Genomic DNA, 26,973 nt, shown 5'->3' with positions numbered 1-26,973 from the left:
TGCTCTCCAACTCCAGATGGAAAATTGAGATTCAGCAATTGTGTTTTAAGTTTCAGGGATGAGGTGCTTGGAAGAGGCAGCAGCTAATGGCACAACACATGATAAAATAGTAAGGAAGGAGCTTTGTCTCTCCCTGCTGGAAAGCAGTTTGTTCTTTGCTTAACTGGAACAATGAACTTTTTAAAGTCCACTGGATTTTGGTTTTAGTTTGGAATACAACAGGGTGTTTATGACTAGGCAAAGGTGAGAGCCTTTTGGAGCTGCTGAATGATCCCAGGATCTGGGGTTTCATGCCAGAGTGTGAGGAATATAGGCTTAAGTGCAGGATCTGCCAAATACTTCCCAGTGTTGTTTTATAGTGCTTTCCTCACACAGAAATAATTATATCTTATATGTATCCCATATTACAGTCAGCCTTGGGAGAAGAGCAGAGAGCTCTGAGCACTGAATTTCCATCCCAGCTTTTTAAAGGCATTTATGTGCCAAAGAGAAAAAAATCCCCACTCTTCCAACAATTTTTTAAAAAAGCAAACCTGCCAGTTTTTACCATGATGAAGCAGCAAGGTGGCTTAAAACAGCGCCAGTAGGTTGCAGTATAGAGACAGGCTCTGCTGAGGGAGGCGTGTCCCACCTCGGGATTTCATTCCATTGCATCAGTCTGGGGAGGCTGGGGAGCACCTGACTCGTGTTCTCTGTGCACAAAGAAGGCTTGAGAGGGCATTTGGGATCTTGGTTTTGCTGCAGAAAAAAGCAGATTAGCAAAGAAGTCTCCTTTGTTCTCATTATAGCCACTTCTGAGGGACAAACAAGTTCTCAGGACAATTTTAACATTCCTTATCTGGACAGTTGGTCTGAAATACTTGTAGCCTTTTTCATTCTACACAAGTTTATTTCCAGCTTGATACAGTCTAAGCATTGCTTGCAATGGCACAAATCAGGCTCCTGGTGTGGTTTTGCACTGCTTTGCAAGGACACAACCTTGAAACAGGAAGAACTTGTTTCAGACACCAGCAGTATAGATTTTTTAACCCTATAAAATCCTGGCTGGCTGTGATCCAGTTCACCACTTGGTTTTAGTGGCAGACTCTCAGTTCCAAGCACTTATTTCCAAAGCCTGTGGAGTCCCTGACTCAGTAGTGCAGCATGAGAATTCCCTTATCAGTTGGTGGGCTGGGGAGAGGGGAAGGGAACAGCTCAGCCCCTGGGCTCCTGGGTGGCTTTTCCACTTCTGGGGTCCAGGCTCTCCAGTGCTTTCACTGCAAGGGGTTCAGTCCTGTGGCTCGCTGCCGGGTGCAGCTCACTGCAGGTGAGGGAGCAGCACAAGCAGCTGCTTCCTCTTGGCCATTCCCTGTCTAAAGCCCCCCTCTGGTCCTGGTGGGAGATGTCTCTGACTGCAGCCCTTTGCTGTTTGTGTCCAGGTGGCAGGGCCACGGCTAGCGCTGACGCAGGCGGGGATAGGCCTGAGGCTCAGGAGAACAAGGAGGGATTCCTTTCCAAACTTAAGAAAATGTTTACCTCCTGACACCCCATCCGAGGTAGGAGGCCTCTTGTGTTTCACTGTCCTCTTTCCCCCACACTGAGCACTTCTTGGGAGGTGGAAGCACAACAGCACAGCACTGCTTCTCACTCAGCCTCAGGCCTTCCAGCCATGGGTGTGACAGCCCTAGTTGTTCCCTGGGACCTGGAGCAACCAGCCAGGACTAAAGTGCATTGTTGCTGCAGCAAAGAGCAGCACAGATGCTGGCTGCTCCTTGGGGAGGTGGCTGGCCTCCCCTGCAGCTCTGCTGCTGCAGCTGTGCCCAGTTCCAGGCACTGAGCGTGTTCCCATGAGCTGGTCCCGCTGGGACCGGGTTCTGCCACACAAATCCTGGGCTGCAGAGCCACTGCTGCAGGCACACTCAGGCTGGATTCACCCCTGCCATGGCCTTACAGCACCAGGGAGGAGCCAGCCTTTGTCACAGAGCACAGCAAACGCCACCGTGCATCACTGCAGTGTAACTCAGGTGCTTCAGTTGGTGCTGACCTGTTGTGAGGGAGCACTGAGACTTGGAATCACCTACAGCAGGCACAGAGTCTTGGATTCCAGGGGCTCAGCTTTGCATCTTTGTAGGCTTTAAAGCTGGCTGTGTGGTAGGGCTGAGTGCGACAGCAGGTCAGGAGGGGAGGTGCTCCCACAGTGGCTGTGTGCTGATGCTGCCAGGACATTGTAACCTTCCTCTCACTTCAACCGCAGGAAAGCGTTCTACTGGGAACTAGGAGCCAGCAGCAGCAGCAGGTCATCCATGCAGTTGGGGGTGAATCTTTCTGGCAGCCAGGCTCTGGAGAACACAGGATGTCGTTTAGCAGCACAGCAAGAATCCCAGCTGGAGTGGCCATGGACCACCGAGGCACCAACGCAAACCCCACCCACTGTCCTAGGAGCTGGCAGAGAAGGAAAACGCCAACTTTGCAGAGCTGTGGCTCTCTGGAGGCTGCTCCACAACCCTGGTGCTGCTGGAAGCTTATTTGGTAAAAGTTGCAGCATTATTTAGAATCCATGCCAGGGGAAATATGAAATAAATATTCCAGCACAGAGCAGCAATTTGCTGTATGGAGGCCAAGGCCACCAACTGCTCACTCAGGTGCCCTTTGGGATGCCAGGTGAAGTCTCCAGGAGATTTGGTGAGTCAGGGACGTCCAACCTTATCTTAACGACAGCCCTGCTGCCCTGCACAGCTCCAAGTGGAATCTCCCTGGGGCTGGGTGTTGTCTAAGCTCAGCTGGCCTGGCTCCCTCACAGCCCTGGGCTTTCTCTGTCCTGCTGATTGCCTGCACAGAGCAGTGATGGAATCTGCACTTTGCCTCAAGTTTATCCCCCAAATAACTAAAGTTACCACACAACTGCTGTCGCTTCTGGACTGGTACAAGTCGATCACTGAGCCCTCTGCCAGTTGGGGACAAAAATCTTTTATTACTTTAGTGCAACATCCATAGAGTAAAGGATTGGTCAAAGCATCATTGTTTTACTTGTGTGAGAGTGCAAGTGAGGTGGATCACTCCTTCCAGATGCAGCTGAGCTCTTGCAGTGAGTATCCATGGTTACTGTAGCCTGCTGTGTTTGTGATACCGTGCAGGTACCATCAGCCCAGTACTAATCAGTTCAACACCAGTTAAACAGGGACATGCTGTAGTCTTGCCCTTCTTAATTTGCTGAAATAAAGCACGCAGTTGCCTCCTGATTAAATTTCTGTAAAGTGATTCTGTACCCATGTAAATAAGATGGACTTCATAAAGATATTTAACACGTGCTGTGCCTTGCTGCCTTGTCTACTTTTCCTGGTCTATCACCTCCCTTCCCTCTCCTAGTAACAGGAATGAAGGTCTGGGAAAAGGAGGGGACAGGATTGGATGGCTCGAGCATTGCTTTATGCTGGGATTGGCTTTAACCTCAAAGCTGCAGTACTTGAGGCACAAGAGAGTTTTCCACTGAACCTTGGACAGTCTAGAAGAAGTCGAGTTTTATCTCAGCTCATTGGAACAATGACTGAAATTAGCCTCAGGAGCCCAAGGACCAGGGGCAGAGCTGTATGATGAGGAATCAGGCTCAGCTCTTGTGTTACACTCACAGGAATCACTGCAGTCTCTGCTTGCTGGGCGCTCACTAAGCCTCCATCTCTCCAGTGGCTCAGCTGCAGTGCCCAAACCACATCCATGGAGAAATCCCTGTCTTCTGTTTGCTTAGGAGCCTGCAGCAGCCCTGGCTATGGATACCTGGGGTACACACCTTCAGCCCACCACATGGCGCCCTATGCTCAGAACTGCCTGGGAAAGGAGGTGATCCTGGGAAAACAAGCCCCCACCACCCTAAAACACCCACAGTGATTAAAGCAACACCTCCCTGAGGACAGAGTGCAAAGGCAGTGCTTTCTGCCAGCCCTCTGCCAGTGCTGTCCAGCTCTTGCTCTTGTTCTAGCTGCCTAAATACCCCAACCAGCTGCAGGAGCACACACAGGGACCAGTACATGGGCCAAGCTCTCTCCAGCTGGGGCAGGGTCAGCCTCTCCCTGGGGCACTACTGGGAAGGCAGCATGGCTCAGGGCACCTCACCTCCTCAGCCAGGTGCCCCTACCTGCTGCTAGCAACCAGGGAGGAAGAGGAGGGAGGGGAGGCTCAGAGGAAATTCTTGTTGTCCCCCACCCATTTCTGGAAGGTGCGGGCCTTGGGGTTGAGCTTCATGGTCAGGGCCACGTTGCGGTCTGGCTTCATGGTGTAGAAACGGAACATGTTAGCCATCTCCTTGGCCCCAGGGAAGTCCCGCTTCTCGTACTCCTCAGGGGTGATCTGCAACAGAATTAGGGATAAAACCTCTTTCAGAGGCTGCTGGGGCTTCCCCTCAGCCCGCAGGGGGCTGTGGTGAGGGCTCTGTTAGAGCCGCCTGTCACAGCATTGCCCTGGTGCGCAGGGCTCTGCAAGGCACTTCTGCTGGGCTTGGGTAAAGGATGCAGCCCTGCCTGGCAGGAACAGCCCAGGCAGCCTAGGGCCAGCACCCAGGGCTGGCACAGCTGGCCAGGGTCTGGACCAGCTAGGAGGGAGCCCTCCCTCACACCAGAGCTATGGCTGAGGGATTCTAGAGACTGGGTGGTCCAGGAGGCTATTCAGGTTGACACCTGGCACCCCAAAACATCCTTCCCTGCCTGCATCAAAGGGTTTGGTTCAACACGCTTTTGGGAGAGCAGAACCTGCAGAGAGCATCAGACGGGATTGGTTTCTAAGGAAAAGCACTTTGTTTTTAGGGCAGGGAACCACCACCCCCCTCATCTATTGTATCAGCTGCCTGAGGCACAACTGAAATGCAAACAAATATTAAAAATAAGTCACGAAAGGGCAGGGAGTGGTCAGGGGTGTTAACCCTGACACAGCACACAGGCCAGGAAATGTTGCAATGGTGACACAGCAAAGCCCCAGGGCAAGCCCAACTGAAGGGAAAGGCACCCGGCACCCAGCCCTGTTGTGTAGGTACCCAGCCCTGTTGTGTAGGTGCCCATCCCTGGCTCCTCTGGAGACCTCCCAGCTCAGTTATCCCTCGGAGCCAGGCACAGACCTGCCCGGGGCACATCTGTGAGCTCCACAAACGTGAGAGCAGTGACAACACCCACAGGGCAGTGTCAGTGCCAAGCTGTGCTCCAGCCACAGCCAGGGGCAGCAGGACTAACCCTGGACACCAGTGCTGGGTTGTAGCAGAACGAGCTCTGAGTCCCTCAGGAACATCACCTGCACCAGGGGACACTTCCTACCTTGCTGGCTGTCACATTCTTGCCCGTCTGCTGGGAGAGGACGGCAGCGTACTCTGCCTCGGTGAGCTTGCCTGTGCTGAGTCCGATCACTTGGCCAATGTACTCCCCTGGGGACTTCAGCAGGGAAAGCACAATGGGCCCAAGGTCCTCCACAGCCATCCCATCCATTGGGATGTCCCCCATGGGCAGCTCTGTATGGAGAGATTGATCCCAGCTGGAGTGCAGCCCAGCTCTGAGGAGCTACAGCGCAGTTTTCAGCTCCCAGTCTCTGGCCATGAGGTGAGAGAGGGATGAGAGCACCCATCAGCCTGGCAAGGCACCAGAGCAGGGCTGAGCCAAGAGACCTCGACACCAGAGCAGCACCGTGAGTGGCCTGCAGCCCCACCACCTCCACCATGCCAAATGTGGGCACTTGGGGTGTCCAGAGCTGCTCTGGGATCTGCAGAACAGCCCTGAGCACCACAAACAGGCCCAGGATCTTGGAGATTTCCTGCAGGCCACCAAAACCAATAATGCAGCTGGCTGTGGTCAAACTGAAGGAGGCCTCTTCACCCTGCCAGCCCAGAGCCCTGGCAGTCTCTCCACCCCTCAGGCCCAGCACAGTGGGAGCAGATGAGGACAGTCACAGGACAGTGACCCACAGAGCTCCTGCTTACCCAGGACAAAGGTGTCTCCCTGTCTCTTCTGCGGCTTGAAGATGGAGAGGAAATTCTCAAAGTAGAATGGCAACCGGATGATGGTGGTGGGAACCCCAATTTTCTGGAAGTATTCCTCCACCACGCCTTTGCCATCAAAGTGCAGCACCTCCAGCTTACCCCCTGTCAGCTTGTGCACGTTCTCCAGGCCACTGAACACAACGTGGTGCAGACCCTGGCGCTTGGACAGGTCAGCCAGACGCTGTCCCTGGGCACAGCGAGAAAACAGCCATGAAGAGGGGAACGGGACATCCCCAGGATCCCCACACCCCCCCTTCCCTCTGGGGAGGATTCAACTCTCACCAACCCTCAGCTGAGACCAGGGCTGAGCACAGTGAGTTGTCCAGGTGGACCTGAATCCTCTCCTAACCCCGTCCTACTTCAGAAAGAGCACACACCCTCCAGCTTTGGAGCTCACTGCTCCACCAAACCAGCACAAAGAATCTGCCCGGCCAACATACCTGCCCTAAACTATCTTATCTTTTGTTCGTTGCCATCCAGGTGTGGCAACTCTGCTTCCTTGCAATATCTATCCTTGGATGAGCACCACCCTTGGGATCTCTGATACTGCAGGATTTTGGCCCCAACAGTGCAAGCACAGAGAGCTACAGGTCTGCAGGCAGCAACAGTCCCAGCTGTGCCATGGGAAGGCTCTGAGGAGCCAAGTGCTCCCACTCCTGCTACTCCAGCTCCTGGGAAGTGCTCTCCCAGCACAAATTTATCAACTCCCTGAAGGCATCAGGCCCTGGAGCCATGCAACTGTGAGGGAACATAGAACAAGTCCTGCCTTTGAAAGAACTGGCACCTGGTGTTTGTGACCTCTTGGGGTCTTCTGGACTGGCCACTCAAACCATCAGGGCTGCCACGGCTGCTCCAAGAGCTGTCCCCACTTTGATGGTACTCATGATCCACCCTGCCACATCATTCCAGATGTGGTCCCAGTTACTGTCAGGACAGGTACCTGCTCGATTTCCTTCTCCTTGCTGAGGTGATCCCAGAAGTTGGTGACAATAAAGGCTCCGTAGGCCCCCGCCAAGGCGCGCTCCAGCGATGCCTCATCGTCCTGATCTGCCTTCACCACCTCGGCTCCCCTCCGCCTCAGCTCCTCCGCCTCCTTCTTGCCGGGGCTCCGCGTCACGGCGCGCACCTTGAAGGTGCCATCGTCCAGCAGCGCCCGGGCCACGCTGCCCCCCTGGGCCCCTGCAGGAGCAGCCGCTCAGGGGGGCCCGGGACTCCGGGATGCGCTGGGGCCGCGGGACGGAGCCACAAGGACCGAGCCCCGCTGCCTGCCCGCACTCCTCACCCTCCGTCCCGGGCGCTCGGGCATCAGCGGCGCCTCCGCCCCTCGCCCTCCCCGCCGGGACAGCCCGGGCCTCTCCCCGAGCACTCACCGGTGGCCCCGAACACCACGATCAGCTTCTTCCCGGCCATGCAGCAGCGCGGGCGGTCCCTGGGCTCTGACAGGGCGACAAGCAGCGAGGTCGCACGGCCGCGGCTCAGCCCTCGGGAGGAGGGGAGGGAGGAGGGGAAGCAGCGCGGAGGGAACAGGGAGGGAGCGGGGCCATCGCCGGTCCCGGGGGGCAGCAGGCAGGGAGGCACCGGGGCGGCTGCGGGGCCATCGCCGGTCCCGGGGCACCGGACGCGCCGTCCCTCACAAGGGTCCTCACCTCGGCTCGGTTCGGGTCCAATCGACTCCTCCCGGGTCGGTTTGGTTCCAATCGGCTCCTCCCGGACAGGTTCGGGTCCGGTCGGCTGGGCTGGAGCTGCGTGCGTGCGTCCCTCTGTTATGACTGACCCGACTGTGTTCGGCTCCGCCCGGCTGCGCTCGCCCACGTCCGTCCGGGCGGGGCTCTTCTCTCCTCCCCTCCCCTCCCCTGGTCCAGCTGCCTGCTCCTTGCTCAGTAAACCCGCTTAAAACCCGAGAGCCACCGCGTTTCCCTCTAGGAAGAGGCCGGGGATTGTGTCCCTTCCTCCCCGGGGACCCCCAAGCCTCCGACACTATCGAGGTCTTTCCTTAGTGTGGAACCCGGGCTGTTCCCCAGGCTCGTCCTGTTGCTCCCTCTGGAGCTGGGACCGTTCTTATCCCCAGCCCCGTTGTCCCCATGCAGGTGACTCTGTGCAGGTCTGAGCTGAGGCTCCGTCCCCGAGCACCCTCCTGCCAAGCAACCACACAAGTCAACAAACAGAGTCACCCTGGCCCTTTTGTCACCTCCCCTGCCAGCTCCAGAGGGGCTGCGCTCAAATCCAGCCTGCTGGGAACTCCACAGGTTGAGTTTAGTGAATAAATATATGGAGGAATCTATGGTTGAATCCAGTAAACAGCCCAGGAAATGTTTGAGGGATGTGCAATGCACAGTGGCAAAGAAATATTTCAGACGTGCTAATTCAGATAAATGATGCATTGTGAAAGCAGGAGGTGCAGTCCTGACGGGGGTTTCTGCACAGTCATTTTGGATGTGAGGGATTTTAGCTGCTGGGATGTACCAAGGCCAGCTCCTCTTGGAACCACCCTCCAGATGGGGAAATTACCAGCAGACCTCAAACTCGCCAGAAGAAAGGTTTTAACCCTTACAGAGCACAGCCTGGGGCAGGCAGGGAGGGAGGCTGGGGCAGACACAACCCAGAGTGGTGGCTGGAGGTCCCCATCCGTGCTTGCCCCTCCTCTCCTCCCCAAACAGTTCAGTGGCCACGAGCCCACCCTGACCCCACCAGCTCACCACCACGAGAACTCCATCAGCTTCCTGAACTCCATTAGCCTGAAAGCCATTGAAATGTGTATAGGATTTACAAAAGGAGGGTTTTGTCGCACAAAAATGGAAAATAATGCCCGACCCCACCTGCCGGTGTGGAGCTGGGGAGGGGAGATCCCGCCGGTCCTGCTGCTTTCGTAGCTCTGGCTCCTTGGTGGGATGGGATCCAGCTCTTTGGAGACAAATCCTAATTCCAGGAAACATTTAGCACGGCCAGGAGAATGGCTTTGGAGGAAAGAGAGGCTATTCCTACCCTTTCATTCCACTCTTTCAAAACACAAGTTTGATTTACTCCTGGAATTACTTTTTTCCACTGCCCAAAGCAGGGCAGAGCTGCTGCAAGTCCAGCCTCTTCCATGGGATATTGCCAGCGCTCCTGGCCAGTGAGGGGCTGGTGTAGCAAAACCCCTGGGCTCTCGCAGGCCGGGGTGAGCTCATGGCTTTGCTTCAAGTGAATTCGCAGCAGTCTGGATGTTGTTGGGGGCGCATTTGTGGCTTTTGGGAGAAAGCATCCGCAGCCGGGGAAGTGTCGGCGCACGGAGCATCCCAGCGGGCCAGCCCCGGCTGTCGCTGCCGGGGGTCAGACCTGCTGGGGTTTGGTGCATCCCTCAGCCCGATTTGCACAGCAGCAGCCCCGCGCTGACAGGAAGGAAGATGAGCGAGACACGGGGCAGGAAGGGGCGAGCAACACCTGCTGGAACTTGAGCATCCGTGGAGGAGGAAGCAAAGCCCTGGGGATAAAGAGCTGAGCGACACGGAGGGGCTGCATCGTGGCCACGAGGATGCTCTCGCCACAGCCCCGCTCCCACTCCGACCTGGGGAAGGCGGCATGAGGCCAAGGTAGGGCTTGAGGGGCTGGGGACGGGTGTGGGGACAAGGGGCGGTGTCACTTGGCTGCTGCGGAGCTCGTGCTGCGGTGGCCACGTGAAGTGGAGTCGCTGGGCCAGAGCGGCAGGGCCGGGAGCTGTGGGCAGAGATCCCTGGCACGGCACGGCACGGCACGGCACGGCACGGCACGGCACGGCACGGCACGGCCACCAGGCTGGCAGCAGTGGGTGGAGCCCAGAGTGATGGAGACGAGCATGGGACCCCACGGGGAGCCTGGCACATGTCACAGTCTGTCCCCTTGCCTGCTCTGCTGCCAGGGCATGAGGGCAGCCACAGCCAGGCTGTCCTGCATGCCCAAAGCTTTCTGCAGCAGCTTTCCCCCCTTAATGTCATTTGCTGAACTAATTAACTTCCAAAATAAACTCCAAGATGTACCACCAATAGAAAAGGAGATTAGTGACACAGTCACCTGTGGCACGGTGCCAAATTGCACCAAAGAGCGGGGCAGGGCCCTGGGGTGTCACAGGGGCAGGCCAGGGGCTGGAGCTCAGCCCTGCACCCAGGTGGGCACAGACCCGGGCACCCTGGGCTGCCCCGGGGCATCAGCCTGAATGCTGCTGTTATTTAGGCACTTTTGGGCACTGTGTAGCCCATAAATATGGGGCTGCTGGGGACAGGCCCTGCTGGAGCACAGGCTGGCTGCTGTCACCCCCTGGCATGTCACTGTCACTCAGGGTTTGGCCAGAACACGGCAGGGGCATCCAGAGTTATCCAAAGCCAGGCAGGCGTGGCTGGGAGCCAGGGGACACCTCCCACTCGGGATGTTCCTGTTGCACAAACATTTCTTTCTGGAGATCTTGCAGCTGCTCTTTGGAATGCTCTGCAAGGCTGTTCTGCCCAAACCCAGAGGTGGCTGGGGTGGGTTCCACATCTGTCAGCATCCTGCAGCCCTGGGGCTGTGGGCTGCAGCAGCTCCTGCCCTGTTTTCCTGCTGGAACCCTGAGATGCCCTGGGTGGCAAGGGCAGAAGCTGTTTGCTGGGAGGATCTGCTTTTCAATCAGCTGTTTGCATGTCTGTGGTAAAGCATCCTTGGGGCACAGCCAGCTCAGGAAATGCATCAGCCTTCATTCTGCAGCTTGTGAGGTGCAGCAGTGCCCTGCAAGCGACCTCCTCTCCAAAATTAGCTCAATTTCCAGCTGTTTGCAATCACCCACTGATCGATTTTTCCTTTTTTTTTCTGGTGACATTTGGGATTGGCACTGCTGGCATCCAGCCCAGGGGCCCTTCATGGCCCCTCACCTCCTATTCAATCTCTGCTGTGTCTGTGCCGTGTTTTTGGGGTTGGGGTTCAAGGAAACATTAAACCAAAACCCAAACCTGGAAGAGATTAAATTTGGCATAAAATACAGTTGGCAATCAATTTTGCTGGAATTAAATCCAGACCAAAAAAATATGTCATATGTAAACTTAGATAACCGAGTTACTTGCCAGCCTGAAAGCGTCATAATTGAGAAATAACGCAGAAGGTATTTAATTGCCCGTTTAATTAGCAGAAAGTAGCGGTGTGAAATCTCTTCCATTCTGCCAAAAGGTGGCAGCCTGCATCCTGGCTTCGGGATTGCCTCAGCCCAGGGGGAACAGCTGGAGGTGTTGGCTTGGGAAATGTTTGAATGTCCAGGCAGCTCGCTGCTCTCCGAGGTGGGATCAGTTGCGGGCAGGAGAAATGAGTAAAAAGGGCCGAAGGAGAGCGGGTGAAGGAGCCCGGAGGAGCCCAGCCCGCGGCAAGGTGGGGAGGTGTGCGGGGCCGGTGCCGCTCCCCTCCCGTGCCCGGGGCTGAGCCGGGGCTGGGATCCCGGGGCTCCCTAACCCCAAACCGCAGAGCTTTGGGGGATTGGCTGCACGGAGAAACCCCACAAGGACAGGGACATCCTGGCTGAATCCAGCGGTGCCGCAGGTAGTTCATGAGGTCCATCTACCCACAGTTCCTGGAGGACATCATCGGCCACCTGCACAGGCTGGAGCTCCTGAGACTGTCCTCAGAGCCAGCAGCAGCAGAAGAAAACCTGGAAAGAAGGAATAACCAACAAACGAAAAATCTGAGACCAGAGCGCTCACCCACTTCTCACATAAATGCATGCCATGATATAAACACAGCAGGCTCCGCAGTGGTGAAAGCCTCTCTTAACAAAAAGGTGGAGGAAGGGAAGCAGGGTGTGGGACAGCTGGAAAATAAAAATTACTAATGTTTGATTAACAAAGTTTGGCAACCTCACGAGCATTTCTTGCTCCTGACTACCAAAGCCTTTCATTTCAGGTCTGCTTATTGGACAATCATTGAAGTGGACCTGCTGGACGCCTCACAGGACGTGGCAATAAACCACATGGAATTGGACAGTGAGTATTGTGTTACTGAGGACACTGCACACACACCCCTGGAGACTGAAGTGGCTCCCACGACCATTAAGGTAATTCAGTTTATTCTCCTGGTGCGCTGCATTCAGCCACCCTTCTGTTTGGGCAAATCCTCACCCAGGCCATTCCCATTCCCATTCCCATTCCCATTCCCATTCCCATTCCCATTCCCATTCCCATTCCCATTCCCATTCCCATTCCCATTCCCTGGCTTGGCCTCACCAATGAGGACCTAGACCCCCTCCTCAATTTATTGAAGGGGGAAAGAGAGCTGGTTTCTCCCAGGGAACTGACCCCAGAGGCAAAGGTTGCAATTGAAAAAGCACAGAAGGCTTTGGCTGAGAGGCAGGCTCATTGCTATCAGCCCGAGCTGCCTATTGTCCTGGGAAAGCTGTCACACTTGCATGGTTTGATTTTGCAATGGATCAAAGGGCAGAAAGATCCACTCTTAATCATAGAGTGGGTATTCTTCTCCCGCCAACGGTCCAAGACCATCACCAAGCCACAAGAGCTGATGGTTCAGCTGATCTGAAAAGCCGGGATAAGACTGTGTGAGGTGGCTGGTTGTGACGTTGTGTGTATTCACCTCCCAGTCAAACTTTCTGAGGAGGGAAGGAACTCTCCCGAGAGGCTGACTAAAGAGATGTTTGAGCACCTGCTCCAGTTTATGGAGGGGTCACCCCAGGTAGCCAAACTGGCCCCAGTGGTGAGAACCTTTGAGAAGTTCTCAGAACTAATTAATTTGGTAACCAATTCAGCCTATGAAGCGGGGGTAGTGTCCAGGGCAGAGCAGGCAGTTCTCAAAGACATCAAGAATGAGCATCTCTTCAGGTTGTTCTCAAAACTAATTTATTTAGTTTCACATCGAGAGCATGTGTTCTATGTGATGCATGTGCGGTCACACACCGATTTGCCAGGCGAAATCGCAGAAGGGAATCATCAGGCAGACTCCCTTGCTGCCCCAGCCGTAAAACACGCCTCCCTGACATCTTCCAACAAGCAGAGCTGAGCCACCAGCAACACCATCAGAATGTGCCAGGTCTGATCCGTCAGTTCCAGCTAATACAGAGTCAGGCTCGAGCCATTGTGGCCACCTGTCCCAGCTGCCAGCTCCAGGCCATGCCATTGCTGGGTGTTGGGGTTAACCCCCGAGGCCTTGGGAGCTGCCAAGTGTGGCAGACAGACGTAACACACCTTCCCAGTTTTGGTTGCCTCAAGTATGTTCCTGTTGCATGAACCTGACCTCAAAAGCTCCCAACATCCATGCAGCCCTTCGAGACATGAAAAGCTTGATTGGACAAGTGAAACAAGAATCTACGCTACACTGAGTACATCCTTCCATTGATATTACTGTGTTTATCACTGTTGCAGATTTGCATCCTACAGACATCATTGCCTAATTGAATGACAAATGGTCTGATCCCTTGCACATTCTAGAACATGTATTTTTGCTGCATCAGCTAAAAAAGACAGCAACTACAGTGTTTGAATTGTTTGCCCAACTGATAATCAAATGTCGTCAACAATGCTCGCAATTGATGGCAGCAGATCCCATGAAAAATATTCATCCTGTAGAGCAGGAATTCTTTGAGGGGAGCTTTGTTAATAATGTTCCCTTGCAGAGTGCGCGGCAAGATTTTACAGGACAGGTTATCATCTGATTATCATCAGATTGGTTATCATCTGCCCAGCCATAAGCTATTGCAAATGGCAAAAACAATCAGACTGTCATTGAGACCCAAAAATAGTCGGGGGCCAGTGCAAGGCCCTACTGTCTTCACTGATGGGTCAGGCAAGACAGAGAAAGCCATTGTTACCTGGGAGGATGAGCCTGGATGGCAAATGTTGGAAGGCCATGAAACAGGTTCTGTTCAAATAATTGAGTTGAAAGCTCTCACAACAGCATCGAAAGGTTTTCTCAGGTACCTTTGAATTTGGTCACTGGTTCCAGTTATGTTATGGGTGGCACCTCAGCCTTACAAGATTGCACAAACCAGGGCATCGCATGGATTTTTCCATCAGAATGCACATACTCTGCAGAAACAGTTTCATTGAATGGCAATGAAGGCTCGTGACATTGTTGCTTCTTGTGATGACTGTCGTGGGTTTGCTGTGCCTTTGCCAGCAGGGGTGAACCCCAGGGGTCTAAAGGCCCTGCAGCTTTGGCCAACAGCTGTCACTCACATAGCTCAATTTGGCTGGTTTAGGTACATGCATGTGTCTATTGACACCTTTCCCTCTGCCATGTGGGCATCTACTCATACTGGGGAAAAGGGTCATGATGTGATTGCCCATTGGATGATGACTTTTGTGATTCTGGGCATCTCTTCTGCTGTGAAGACTGACAATGGCCCTGCTCATGTCTCACAGAAGACAAGGCAGTTTTTGCAGCTGTGGGGAGTCTCACACAAGTTTGACACTCCACATTCTCCAACCTTCTCAAGCCATTGTTGAACGCACTCATGGTACTCTAAAGCGTGTTTTGGACAAACAGAAAAGGGGAATGGCTGGGGAAACACCACACAGCCGATTGGAAAAAGCTTTGTACACCATCAATCATCTTAATGTGCCACAAGATTCAAATAATTCTGTCATTGTACATCACTTCATTATAGGCTTCAGATGAGATGCACCTGCCTCGAGCGACGGTCTTTATACGTGACCTAACCACAAACGAGTGGGAGGGCATGCGTGAACTTATCGTCTGGGGTCGCGGGTACGCTTGCGTTTCAACGGATACTGGGTGTGCTGCCCACCTGCAAGATGTGTCCACCCTGACCTGCGACATCAGAAACAGAATGTGGCCAATGCACAGCCTTCAAATGCTGACCAACATACCGATCATCAACCAGATGATCCCTCTACAAGCAGAGGATGAACATTCATCTGTTCATGTCAGAACTGTTTTGAAGCCAATGGGAAATTGTTAACAATAATAGGTTTTAGTTTTGGTGAACAGTGGCATGTTCTCATGATCTTTTGCAGGGAACAGCAACAGGTTTGAAAATTCTCTGGGAACTCGAGGTATCCTCAGGTCTCCTGAATTGCTCTCCCTTGCACAGAGCCCCACAAGAACCACAAGAACATATTTTCCTTTTCTTTTTTTTAAATAAAGGAGGAGGACTTGTAGATACTGGTGAAGAGTCAAGGAATAATGCAGATCAGATTTTCCCAAGCTACACAAAGGAAAACAGAAGTGAAGGAATTAATAGCAGAGATTAACACCTGGGGTTGTGCACAGAACAGTGCATGAGAGACGTGATGTTTGGTAAAGGCATGTTTTCAAGAAGTGATGCCATCATTGGACCAATGAGTTTGTTTCTATCCTTGTACTAAGATCCAGTCTATAAAAGTGTGTCTGATTTGTAATAAAGTACTTCTGTCTTCAGAGGTCAGTGTTGCTAAATCCTTTTGCCATTTCTAGCACTACAGTGACACTTACCTGGACAGTTGGTCTGAAATACTTGTAGTCTTTTTCATTCTACACAAGTTAATTTCCAGCTTGATACAGTCTAAGCATTGCTTGCAATGGCACAAATCAGGCTGCTGGTGTGGTTTTGCACTGCTTTGCAAGGACACAACCATGAAACAGGAAGAACTTGTTTCAGGCACCAGCAGTATAGATTTTTTAGCCCTATAAAATCCTGGCTGGCTGTGATCCAGTTCACCACTTGGTTTTAGTGGCAGACTCTCAGTTCCAAGCACTTATTTCCAAAGCCTGTGGAGTCCCTGACTCAGTAGTGCAGCATGAGAATTCCCTTATCAGTTGGTGGGCTGGGGAGAGGGGAAGGGAACAGCTCAGCCCCTGGGCTCCTGGGTGGCTTTTCCACTTCTGGGGTCCAGGCTCTCCAGTGCTTTCACTGCAAGGGGTTCAGTCCTGTGGCTCGCTGCCGGGTGCAGCTCACTGCAGGTGAGGGAGCAGCACAAGCAGCTGCTTCCTCTTGGCCATTCCCTGTCTAAAGCCCCCCTCTGGTCCTGGTGGGAGATGTCTCTGACTGCAGCCCTTTGCTGTTTGTGTCCAGGTGGCAGGGCCACGGCTAGCGCTGACGCAGGTGGGGATAGGCCTGAGGCTCAGGAGAACAAGGAGGGATTCCTTTCCAAACTTAAGAAAATGTTTACCTCCTGACACCCCATCCGAGGTAGGAGGCCTCTTGTGTTTCACTGTCCTCTTTCCCCCACACTGAGCACTTCTTGGGAGGTGGAAGCACAACAGCACAGCGCTGCTTCTCACTCAGCCTCAGGCCTTCCAGCCATGGGTGTGACAGCCCTAGTTGTTCCCTGGGACCTGGAGCGACCAGCCAGGACTAAAGTGCATTGTTGCTGCAGCAAAGAGCAGCACAGATGCTGGCTGCTCCTTGGGGAGGTGGCTGGCCTCCCCTGCAGCTCTGCTGCTGCAGCTGTGCCCAGTTCCAGGCACTGAGCGTGTTCCCATGAGCTGGTCCCGCTGGGACCGGGTTCTGCCACACAAATCCTGGGCTGCAGAGCCACTGCTGCAGGCACACTCAGGCTGGATTCACCCCTGCCATGGCCTTACAGCACCAGGGAGGAGCCAGCCTTTGTCACAGAGCACAGCAAACGCCACCGTGCATCACTGCAGTGTAACTCAGGTGCTTCAGTTGGTGCTGACCTGTTGTGAGGGAGCACTGAGACTTGGAATCACCTACAGCAGGCACAGAGTCTTGGATTCCAGGGGCTCAGCTTTGCATCTTTGTAGGCTTTAAAGCTGGCTGTGTGGTAGGGCTGAGTGCGACAGCAGGTCAGGAGGGGAGGTGCTCCCACAGTGGCTGTGTGCTGATGCTGCCAGGACATTGTAACCTTCCTCTCACTTCAACTGCAGGAAAGCGTTCTACTGGGAACTAGGAGCCAGCAGCAGCAGCAGGTCATCCATGCAGTTGGGGGTGAATCTTTCTGGCAGCCAGGCTCTAGAGAACACAGGATGTCATTCAGCAGCACAGCAAGAATCCCAGCTGGAGAGGCCATGGACCACCGAGGCACCAACACAAACCCCACCCACTGTCCTAGGAGCTGGCAGAGAAGGAAAACGCCAACTTTGCAGAGCTGTGGCTCTCTGGAGGCTGCTCCACAACCCTAGAGTTGCTGGAAGCTTACAGTAATTTCACGACTATAAGGCGCACCCTTTTGACTAAAATTTTGGCCCGAACTCGGAAGTGCGCCTTATAGTGCGGTGCGCCTTATATAATATACAAAGTTGTGAAATTTGCCAACCTGGAAGTGCAAGCCATGAGCCGAGCCTCGAGGGGGGACAGGACCGGACAGCCCCCAGCCAGCAGGAGCCGTGCAGGGAAGGAAGGAGCGGGTGGCCCCGCCCTGCACCACCCCTGAGCCAAGGGCGGCCCCGAGCTGAGGGCGGCCACGTGGGGCCGTGGTGCCGGGCCTGGCGGGGCCATAGCTGAGAGGGGCAGGTGGGGCCGTGGTGCTGGGGGCAGTGGGGCCACAGTCGATAGGGGCACGTGGGGCTGGCTGGCTGCGGCTTGTACGGGTAGGCAGAGCAATCGGGACCATGGCTGGCACAGGCAGGTGGGGCCAACGGGGCTGCAGCCAGCCAGTCTGCCCCTGGGCTGCACTTGTTCCAAGACACCTGGCTCCTGCCCACCAAGCTGGAGGCCAGCTCCGGCTGCAGGCACCAGGCCGGCAAGCTCAGCCTTTGGGAGAAGTTTGCTCCACAACGCAGCTCCCTGTGTCCAGCCCTGCGGGAGCCGGCAGCAGCGGCAGGGAAAGGTTGCTCTCCAGGATCGCCTCCGGGCTCGCACCCGCTCGCAGCTCAGGGCAGACGCGGTGTGTGTGTCTGTGTGTCTGTGCAGGTGCGTGTGTCTGTCTGTACAAATGTCCGCCTGTCCAAGCTGGGGGCGGGGGTCACAGCCAATGTACACGCCTCATCTCGGATGCCTGCTCGACCTCAACTTTGCAAAGCTCAACTAGAGGCGCTTAGAGGGGAGGAGGAGTCAGCCAGGCCGATCCTCCATTCACACAACCTCCGCCGAGGCGCTGCCCACAGCCCGCTCTGCTGAACTCAGCCAGACCAGACGCGCAGGGGCGAGGGGAGACACAGGACAGCTGGGGATGGACGGGGAGAGGTGACTGTGGGAGAATATATCTCCCCTACACATCACTCCCACCCTTCTAGTGCAAGCACCACTAAATCTCACCCTAACGTCTCCCCACTTTAGGAGAGATTTGCAGGACTGTTAGAGAGATCCAGGTGGCCAGTAAGTACGTGCTGGCTGACATCCCCCATCAGCTCCATGCGTGTCCGGGGGAATTCCCGAGGGCAGTGAGGTCACAGGCCCTGGGGACCGTGCGGAGAAGCCTCCACCCTTGCAGGAACCGGGGGAAGTGGCACGACCCGGGGCGGGCGGACCTCGTTCCTGAGAGGGGAAAGTGTCTTTCCAGGTGCCTCTCCCACCATGGGAGGAACCTGCGTGTCCATGAGCTCCTGCGGGGTGCGAGCTGCCTGTCCCTGGAGGGCAGGGCCGCGGCATGTCGCCCGGGGCTGGCCTGAAGGGGTACCGAGGGCTCGGAGAGGGGAGGCGTGGGCACACCGGGCGTGTGCCCGGTCCTAGCCCGGTCCCTCCGACCTGCCTGTGTGTGAGGGGAAAGAAGCAGTTGGGCGGGTGGGGGAGGACAGCAGCACTGGGAGTAACCCGCTTTTGAGAGATTCACCTGGCACTGCTCCTGGGAAGGCTCGGAGTCTCTTTTTTCCTCTCCAGCCTCCAGCACAGCGGATCCTCAGCATCCATCCCGGGAGTGGCTACCCCCGGAAGCCCGGGCCCGGGGGGAACAAGGAGCCACCAGGCACAAGGGAAACGAGGAGCCGCCGGCGGCCACAGCCCGGGCGTGGGGGGAAGGAGCCGCCAACGGCTGTGGTGGCCAAGCCACAAGCCGAGCTGCGCCAGCCGGTGCCGGGCGGGAGTGCTTGGGCCCGCGGCAACTGCGGCTGCTGGTCAGGGGAAGCCGGGACCCGCAGCTGTGCGGTGGTAGCCAGGAGCTGCGAGCTGCGCCAGCCGGTGCTGGGGGCGGGTGGGAGTGCCGGGGCCCGCGGCACGGGGCGGGCACCCGGGGCTGCGTTTGAAGGCTACACCAATCTGTGAAAAATGTTTGCAAACTGAGTACCTGCCAGTAATTCGTTACTTTGTTGCAGGCGGCGCAGCTCCTCACTGCAAAAAAAAGTGCGAGCCGAGCCGTGAGCCGAGCCGTGAGATGGGGCGGCGCCACGGGAGCGCCAAGCCACAAGAGGGGGCGGGAGCGGCCAGCCCCCGGCTAGCAGGAACCGGACAGGGAGAGAGGGAGCGGGCAGTGCTGGGCGGCCTCTAGCCGCGGGTGGCCCCGAGCCCCGCCTTGCCAGCTGGGGGCAGGCAGGAGTGCCGGGGCCCGCGCACGGGGAGGGCAGTTGGGGCTGTGTTTAAAGGCTACACCAATCTGTTAAAATGTTTCCAATTTGAGCACATGCCAGTAAACTCCACGATCGTGGGATTCCGTTACTAATTACAGTAATTTCAGGACTATAAGACGCACACTTTTGACTAAAATTTTCCCTCGAACCCGGAAGTGCGCCCTATAGTCCAGTGCGCCTTATCTGATGTACAAAGTTGCGACATTTGCCACCCCGGAAGTGCGAGCCCACAACAGCCCCCAGCCGAGCAGAGCCCGCCTGGCGGCGGCATCAGGCCAGCGCAGGGCCGGGGTGAGCCCGGCAGCATCGGGGCAGCGGCCGCGCAGGGTGGGGGAAAGCGTGGCGGCGCAGCCCGGGCGGGGGGGCAAAGCCACCTGCACTGGGGAAGTGGCCCCGCGGGGCGGGCTTGCCAGCATCGGGGCGGCCCCCACGCGGGAAGGGGGAAAGCCACCGGGATCAGGGTGGCTGCCACGTGGGGAGGGAAAGCCGCCATAATCGGGGCAGTGGCGGCACGGGGCAAGCCCGCTGGCATCAGGGCAGCAGCGGCGCGGGGTGAGCCTGCCGGCATCGGGTCACCCGGAGCGCCAGGGGACTCCTGGAGCACACGGGCAGCGTGGGGTTCTTGGTGCACCGGGGAGGCGCGTGACACCCGGAGTGCCAGGGAACTCCTGGAGCAGCGGGGCCCCGGGGACGCTGCACGGAGTGGTGGCGGGCATAGCCTGGCCCCGCCGGGTACAGGCGGGCCCGGGGGCCAATGGCGGCTGGGTTGAGGTGGGGCCTCAGCCAGCAACTGCGCAGGGGGAGCTGGGGGCGGAGCCTCGCTGCAAAAACAAAGTGCGCCTTATAGTCCGGTGCGCCTTAGATGATCTACAAAGTTGCGAAATTTGCCGACTCCTGGGGAGTGCGCCTTATAGTCGTGAAATTACTGTAATTGGTAAAAGTTGAAGTATTATTTCGAATCCATGCCAGAGGAAATGTGAAATAAATATTCCAGCAGAGAGCAGCAATTTGCTGAATGGAGGCCAAGGCCACCAACTGCTCACTCAGGTGCCCTTTGCGATGCCAGGTGAAGTCTCCAGGAGATTTGGTGAGTCAGGGACATCCAACCTTATCTTAACGACAGCCCTGCTGCCCTGCACAGCTCCAAGTGGAATCTCCCTGGGGCTGGGTGTTGTCTGAGCCCAGCTGGCCTGGCTCCCTCACAGCCCTGGGCTTTATCCTGCTGATTGCCTGCACAGAGCAGTGATGGAATCTGCACTTTGCCTCAAGTTTATCCCCCAAATAACTAAAGTTACCACACAACTGCTGTCGCTTCTGGACTGGTACAAGTCGATCACTGAGCCCTCTGCCAGTTGGGGAAAAAATCTTTTATTACTTTAGTGCAACACCCATAGAGTAAAGGATTGGTCGAAGCATCATTGTTTTACTTGTGTGAGAGTGCAAGTGACGTGGATCACTCCTTCCAGATGCAGCTGAGCTCTTGCAGTGAGTATTCCATGGTTATTGCAGCCTGCTGTGTTTGTGATACCGTGCAGGTATTGGCTTTAACCACAAAGCTGCAGTACTTGAGGCACAAGAGAATTTTCCCCTGAAGCTTGGACAGTCTAGAAGAAGTCGAGTTTTATCTCAGCTCATTGGGACAATGACTGAAATTCGCCTCAGGAGCCCAAGGACCAGGGGCAGAGCTGTATGATCAGGAATCAGGCTCAGCTCTTGTGTTACACTCACAGGAATCACTGCAGTCTCTGCTTGCTGGGTGCTCACTAAGCCTCCATCTCTCCAGTGGCTCAGCTGCAGTGCCCAAACCACATCCATGGAGAAATCCCTGTCTTATGTTTGCTTAGGAGCCTGCAGCAGCCCTGGCTATGGATACCTGGGGTACACATCTTCAGCCCACCACATGGTGCCCTATGCTCAGAACTGCCTGGGAAAGGAGGTGATCCTGGGAAAACAAGCCCCCACCACCCTAAAACACCCACAGTGATTAAAGCAACACCTCCCTGAGGACAGAGTGCAAAGGCAGTGCTTCTGCCAGCTCTCTGCCAGTGCTGTCCAGCTCTTGCTCTTGTTCTAGCTGCCTAAATACCCCAACCAGCTGCAGGAGCACACACAGGGACCAGCACATGGGCCAAGCTCTCTCCAGCTGGGGCAGGGTCAGCCTCTCCCTGGGGCACTACTGGGAAGGCAGCATGGCTCAGGGCACCTCACCTCCTCAGCCAGGTGCCCCTACCTGCTGCTAGCAACCAGGGAGGAAGAGGAGGGAGGGGAGGCTCAGAGGAAATTCTTGTTGTCCCCTGCCCACTGCTGGAAGGTGCGGGCCTTGGGGTTGAGCTTCATGGTCAGGGCCACGTTGTTGCGGTCTGGCATCAAGGCGTAGAAACGGAACATGTTAGCAGTCTGCTTGCCTCCAGGGAAGTCCCGCTTCTCCCACTCCTCAGGGGTGATCTGCCAAGAGATTTGGGGAAAAAACCTCTTTCAGAGGCTGCTGGGGCTTCCCCTCAGCCCGCAGGGGGATGTGGTGAGGGCTCTGTTAGAGCCGCCTGTCACAGCATTGCCCTGGTGCGCAGGGCTCTGCAAGGCACTTCTGCTGGGCTTGGGTAAAGGATGCAGCCCTGCCTGGCAGGAACAGCCCAGGCAGCCTAGGGCCAGCACCCAGGGCTGGCACAGCTGGCTAGGGTCTGGAGCAGCTAGGATGGAGCCCTCCCTCACACCAGAGCTATGGCTGAGGGATTCTAGAGACTGGATGGTCCAGGAGCTATTCAGGTTGACACCTGGCACCCCAAAACATCCTTCCCTGCCTTCATCAAAGGGTTTGGTTCAACACGCTTTTGGGAGAGCAGAACCTGTAGACAGCATCAGAGGGGCTTGGTTTTTAAGGAAATGCACTTTGTTTTTAGGGCAGGGAACCACCACCCCCCTCATCCACTCTATCGGCTGCCTGAGGCACAACTGAAATGCAAACAAAGATTAAAAATAAGTCACGAAAGTTCAGGGAGTGGTCAGGGATGTTATTAACAGTGACACAGCACACAGGCCAGGAAATGTTGTAACAGTGACACAGCAAAGCCCCGGGGCAAGCCCTGCTGAAGGGAAAGGCACCCAGCACCCAGCCCTGTTGTGTAGGTACCCAGCCCTGTTGTATAGGTGCCCATCCCTGGCTCCTCTGGAGACCTCCCAGCTCAGTTATCCCTCAGAGCCAGGCACAGACCTGCCTGGGGCACATCTGTGAGCTCCACAAACGTGAGAGCAGTGACAACACCCACAGGGCAGTGTCAGTGCCAAGCTGTGCTCCAGCCACAGCCAGGGGCAGCAGGACTAACCCTGGACACCAGTGCTGGGTTGTAGCAGAACGAGCTCTGAGTCCCTCAGGGACATCACCTGCACCAAGGGACACTTCCTACCTTGCTGGCTGTCACATTCTTGCCCGTCTGCTGGGAGAGGACGGCAGCGTACTCTGCCTCGGTGAGCTTGCCTGTGCTGAGTCCGATCACTTGGCCAATGTACTCCCCTGGGGACTTCAGCAGGGAAAGCACAATGGGCCCGAGGTCCTCCACAGCCATTGCATCCATTGGGGCGTCCCCCATGGGCAGCTCTGTATGGAGAGATTGATCCCAGCTGGAGTGCAGCCCAGCTCTGAGGAGCTACAGCGCAGTTTTCAGCTCCCAGTCTCTGGCCATGAGGTGAGGGAGGGATGAGAGCACCCATCAGCCTGGCAAGGCACCAGAGCAGGGCTGAGCCAAGAGACCTCGACACCAGAGCAGCACCGTGAGCAGCCCCACCACCTCCACCATGCCAAACTCAGGCACTTGGGGTGTCCAGAGCTGCTCTGGGATCTGCAGAACAGCCCTGAGCACCACAGACAGGCCCAGGATCTTGGAGATTTCCTGCAGGCCACCAAAACCAATAATGCAGCTGGCTGTGGTCAAACTGAAGGAGGCCTCTTCACCCTGCCAGCCCAGAGCCCTGGCAGTCTCTCCACCCCTCAGGCCCAGCACAGTGGGAGCAGATGAGGACAGTCACAGGACAGTGACCCACAGAGCTCCTGCTTACCCAGGACAAAGGCGTCTCCCTGTCTCTTCTGTGGCTTGAGGGCAGTGAGGAAGTTCTCAAAGTAGAATGGCAGCCGGATGATGGTGGTGGGAACCCCAATTTTCTGGAAGTATTCCTCCACCACGCCTTTGCTATCATAGTGCAGCACCTCTAGCTTGCCCCCTGTCAGCTTGTGCACATTCTCCAGGCCACTGAACACAACGTGGTGCAGACCCTGGCGCTTGGACAGGTCAGCCAGACGCTGTCCCTGGGCACAGTGAGAAAACAGCCATGAAGAGGGGAACGGGACATCCCCAGGATCCCCACACCCCCCCTTCCCTCTGGGGAGGATTCAACTCTCAGCAACCCTCAGCTGAGACCAGGGCTGAGCACAGTGAGTTGTCCAGGTGGACCTGAATCCTCTCCTAACCCCGTCCTACTTCAGAAAGAGCACACACCCTGCAGCTTTGGAGCTCACTGCTCCACCAAACCTGCAAGCACCAGCATAACAAATCTGCCCCGCTCTAAATTATTGTATCTTTTTTTTGTTGCCATCCAGGAGTGGCAATTCTGCTACTTTGCAATATCTATCCTTGGATGAGCACCACCCTTGGGATCTCTGATACTGCAGGATTTTGGCCCCAACAGTGCAAGCACAGAGAGCTACAGGTCTGCAGGCAGCAACAGTCCCAGCTGTGCCATGGGAAGGCTCTGAGGAGCCAAGTGTTCCCACTCCTGCTACTCCAGCTCCTGGGAAGTGCTCTACCAGCACAAATTTATCAGCTCCCTGAAGGCATCAGGCCCTGGAGTCAAGCAACTGTGAGGGAACAGAGAACAAGTCCTGGCTTTAAAAGAACTGGCACCTGGTGTTTGTGACCTCTTGGGGTCTTCTGGACTAGCCACGGCTGCTCCAAGAGCTGTCCCCACTTTGATGCTACTCATGATCCACCCTGCCACATCATTCCAGATGTGGTCCCAGTTACTGTCAGGACAGGTACCTGCTCGATTTCCTTCTCCTTGCTGCGGTGATCCCAGAAGTCGGTGACAATAAAGGCTCCGTAGGCCCCCGCCAAGGCGCGCTCCAGCGATGCCTCATCGTCCTGATCTGCCTTCACCACCTCGGCTCCCCTCCGCCTCAGCTCCTCCGCCTCCTTCTTGCCGGGGCTCCGCGTCACGGCGCGCACCTTGAAGGTGCCATCGTCCAGCAGCGCCCGGGCCACGCTGCCCCCCTGGGCCCCTGCAGGAGCAGCCGCTCAGGGGGGCCCGGGACTCCGGGATGCGCTGGGGCCGCGGGACGTAGCCACAAGGACCGAGCCCCGTTGCCTGCCCGCACTCCTCACCCTCCGTCCCGGGCGCTCGGGCATCAGCGGCGCCTCCGCCCCTCGCCCTCCCCGCCGGGACAGCCCGGGCCTCTCCCCGAGCACTCACCGGTGGCCCCGAACACCACGATCAGCTTCTTCCCGGCCGTGCAGCAGCGCGGGCGGTCCCTGGGCTCTGACAGGGCGACAAGCAGTGAGGTCGCACGGCCGCGGCTCAGCCCTCGGGAGGAGGGGAGGGAGGAGGGGAAGCAGCGCGGAGGGAACAGGGAGGGAGCGGGGCCATCGCCGGTCCCGGGGCACCGGGCGCTCCATCCCTCACAGGGCTCCTCACCTCGGCTCGGTTCGGGTCCACGCGGCTCCTCCCGGATCAGTTCGGATCCAGTCGGCTGGGCTGGAGCTGCGTGCGTCCGTCTGTTATGACTGACCCAACTGTGTTCGGCTCCGCCCGGCTGCACTCGGACACGCCCGTCCGGGCGGGACTCCGCTCCCATCCCATGGATCCCATCCCATGGATCCCATCCCATCCCATCCCATCCCATCCCATCCCATCCCATCCCATCCCATCCCATCCCATCCCATCCCATCCCATCCCATCCCATCCCATCCCATCCCATCCCATCCCATCCCATTCCCTCCCCTGGCCCAGCCGCCTGCTCCTTGCTCAGCAAACCCGCTTAAAACCCGAGAGCCACCGCGTTTCCCTCTAGGAAGAGGCCGGGGATTGTGTCCTTTCCTCCCCGGGGACCCCCGACCCTCCGACACTATCGAGGTCTTTCCTTAGTGTGGAACCCGGGCTGTTCCCCAGGCTCGTCCTGTTGCTCCCTCTGGAACTGGGTCCGTTCTTATCCCCAGCCCCATTGTCCCCATGCAGGTGACTCTGTGCAGGTCTGAGCTGAGGCTCCGTCCCCGAGCACCCTCCTGCCAAGCAACCTCACGAGTCAGCAGAGTCACCTCGGGCCTTTTGTCACCTCCCCTGCCAGCTCCAGAGGGGCTGCGCTCAAATCCAGCCTGCCAGGAACTCCATAGGTTGAGTTTAGTGAATAAATACATGAAGAAATCTGTGGATGAATCCAGTAAACAGCCCAGAAAACGTGTGAGGGATGTGCAATGCACAGTGGCAAAGAAATGTTTCAGATGTGCTAATTCAGATAAATGATGCATTGTGAAAGCAGGAGGTGCAGTCCTGACTGGGGTTTCTGCACAGTCATTTTGGATGTGAGGGATTTTAGCTGCTGGGATGTACCAAGGCCAGCTCCTCTTGGAACCACCCTCCAGATGGGGAGCTGGGGAGGGGAGATCCCGCCGGTCCTGCTGCTCTGGTAGCTCTGGCTCCTTGGTGGGATGGGATCCAGCTCTTTGGAGACAAATCCTAATTCCAGGAAGCATTTAACAAGGCCAGGAGAATGGCTTTGGAGGAAAGATTCCACTCTTTCAAAACACAAGTTTGATTTACTCCTGGAATTACTTTTTTCCACTGCCCAAAGCAGGGCAGAGCTGCTGCAAGTCCAGCCTCTTCCATGGGATATTGCCAGCGCTCCTGACCAGTGAGGGGCTGGTGTAGCAAAACCCCTGGGCTCTCGCAGGCCGGGGTGAGCTCATGGCTTTGCTTCAAGTGAATTCGCAGCAGTCTGGATGTTGTTGGGGGCGCATTTGTGGCTTTTGGGAGAAAGCATCCGCAGCCGGGGAAGTGTCGGCGCACGGAGCATCCCAGCGGGCCAGCCCCGGCTGTCGCTGCCGGGGGTCAGACCTGCTGGGGTTTGGTGCATCCCTCAGCCCGATTTGCACAGCAGCAGCCCCGCGCTGACAGGAAGGAAGATGAGCGAGACACGGGGCAGGAAGGGGCGAGCAGCGAACGGAAAGAGACAAAAGCCACGGGGCTGGGACCGGCGGGGGAACCCGGAGCCACCGTCCGCAGGTGCTGCTCCGAACATCGCCCCGCCCCGGGTCCCATCACCTGCAGGGGACACCGGCGGCAGCGGTGGCTTCTACCTGGAACTTGAGCATCCGTGGAGGAGGAAGCAAAGCCCTGGGGATAAAGAGCTGAGCGACACGGAGGGGCTGAATCCTCCCGCGGCCACGAGGATGCTCTCGCCACAGCCCCGCTCCCACTCCGACCTGGGGAAGGCGGCATGAGGCCAAGGTAGGGCTTGAGGGGCTGGGGAGGGATGCGGGGACAAGGAGATGTGCAGCATTTCCCTGCAAGAGACCTCCTCTCCAAATTTAGCTCCATTTTTAGCTGTTTGCCATCACCCACTG

The 26,973-nt window shown here is 56.5% G+C and overlaps 4 protein-coding genes and 1 long non-coding RNA gene across 8 annotated transcripts in view; 3 read left to right on the top strand and 2 right to left on the bottom strand.

The window, feature by feature from the left end:
* DNAJA3 (DnaJ heat shock protein family (Hsp40) member A3) overlaps positions 1-3,286 on the top strand; it is an 11,079-nt gene extending 7,793 nt beyond the window's left edge. Inside the window, exons 13-14 of the mRNA XM_033074320.1 lie at positions 1,419-1,535; positions 2,234-3,286. Of these exons, the coding sequence (XP_032930211.1) occupies positions 1,419-1,522 (104 nt within the window). The 3' untranslated portion in view covers positions 1,523-1,535; positions 2,234-3,286. The remainder of the gene's footprint in view (positions 1-1,418; positions 1,536-2,233) is intronic.
* On the bottom strand, positions 2,931-25,098 carry LOC117003651 (nmrA-like family domain-containing protein 1). Of its 2 annotated transcripts, none has more exons than XM_033073683.1 (6): positions 25,049-25,098; positions 7,360-7,425; positions 6,930-7,168; positions 5,930-6,176; positions 5,274-5,464; positions 2,931-4,320 (listed from the first exon to the last, which is right to left on the bottom strand). In XM_033073683.1, exons 2-6 carry the CDS (start codon positions 7,397-7,399, stop codon positions 4,150-4,152), a joined length of 888 nt encoding a protein of 295 aa, XP_032929574.1. In that variant the 5' UTR covers positions 7,400-7,425; positions 25,049-25,098; the 3' UTR covers positions 2,931-4,149. The 2 variants fall into 2 exon arrangements, with proteins under 2 accessions (XP_032929574.1, XP_032929575.1); XM_033073684.2 differs by lacking the exon at positions 25,049-25,098 and adding an exon at positions 7,636-7,821.
* Positions 11,754-16,885, top strand: LOC117003653. Of its 2 annotated transcripts, XR_004419526.1 has the most exons (3): positions 11,754-12,011; positions 14,574-16,097; positions 16,796-16,885. It is a non-coding gene; the product is annotated as an uncharacterized LOC117003653 (long non-coding RNA). The 2 variants fall into 2 exon arrangements; XR_004419525.2 differs by lacking the exon at positions 11,754-12,011 and having other exon boundaries at positions 13,070-16,097.
* Positions 21,438-26,973, bottom strand: part of LOC117003650 (nmrA-like family domain-containing protein 1) — a 21,366-nt gene continuing 15,830 nt past the window's right edge. The window contains exons 4-6 of one of the 2 annotated variants that reach the window (XM_033073681.2): positions 23,420-23,632; positions 22,771-22,961; positions 21,438-21,814 (exon numbers count right to left, since the gene is read on the bottom strand). In XM_033073681.2, the coding sequence (XP_032929572.1) occupies positions 21,641-21,814; positions 22,771-22,961; positions 23,420-23,632 (578 nt within the window). In that variant the 3' untranslated portion in view covers positions 21,438-21,640. Of the gene's footprint in view, positions 21,815-22,770; positions 22,962-23,419; positions 23,667-26,973 lie in introns of both variants that reach the window. The other variant, XM_033073682.2, reaches the window with a different exon arrangement.
* Positions 25,393-26,973, top strand: part of LOC117003652 (nmrA-like family domain-containing protein 1) — a 9,623-nt gene continuing 8,042 nt past the window's right edge. The window contains exon 1 of the mRNA XM_033073686.2: positions 25,393-26,857. Coding sequence (XP_032929577.1) covers positions 26,847-26,857 — 11 coding nt within the window. The 5' untranslated portion in view covers positions 25,393-26,846. The remainder of the gene's footprint in view (positions 26,858-26,973) is intronic.

Source organism: Catharus ustulatus, chromosome 16, assembly GCF_009819885.2.
Source record: "Catharus ustulatus isolate bCatUst1 chromosome 16, bCatUst1.pri.v2, whole genome shotgun sequence".
NCBI lineage: Eukaryota > Metazoa > Chordata > Aves > Passeriformes > Turdidae > Catharus > Catharus ustulatus.
This window is presented reverse-complemented; position numbering and strand designations above follow the sequence as displayed.

Excerpts from the sequence above, each read along its gene's own strand:
- LOC117003651 (XM_033073683.1), bottom strand. The coding sequence starts at position 7,399 with ATGGCCGGGAAGAAGCTGATCGTGGTGTTCGGGGCCACCG. Across the intron at positions 6,177-6,929 it reads AGGAGAAGGAAATCGAGCAG|GGACAGCGTCTGGCTGACCT; the intron begins GTACCTGTCCTG and ends CGCTGTGCCCAG. Across the intron at positions 4,321-5,273 it reads AGAATGTGACAGCCAGCAAG|ATCACCCCTGAGGAGTACGA; the intron begins GTAGGAAGTGTC and ends ATTCTGTTGCAG.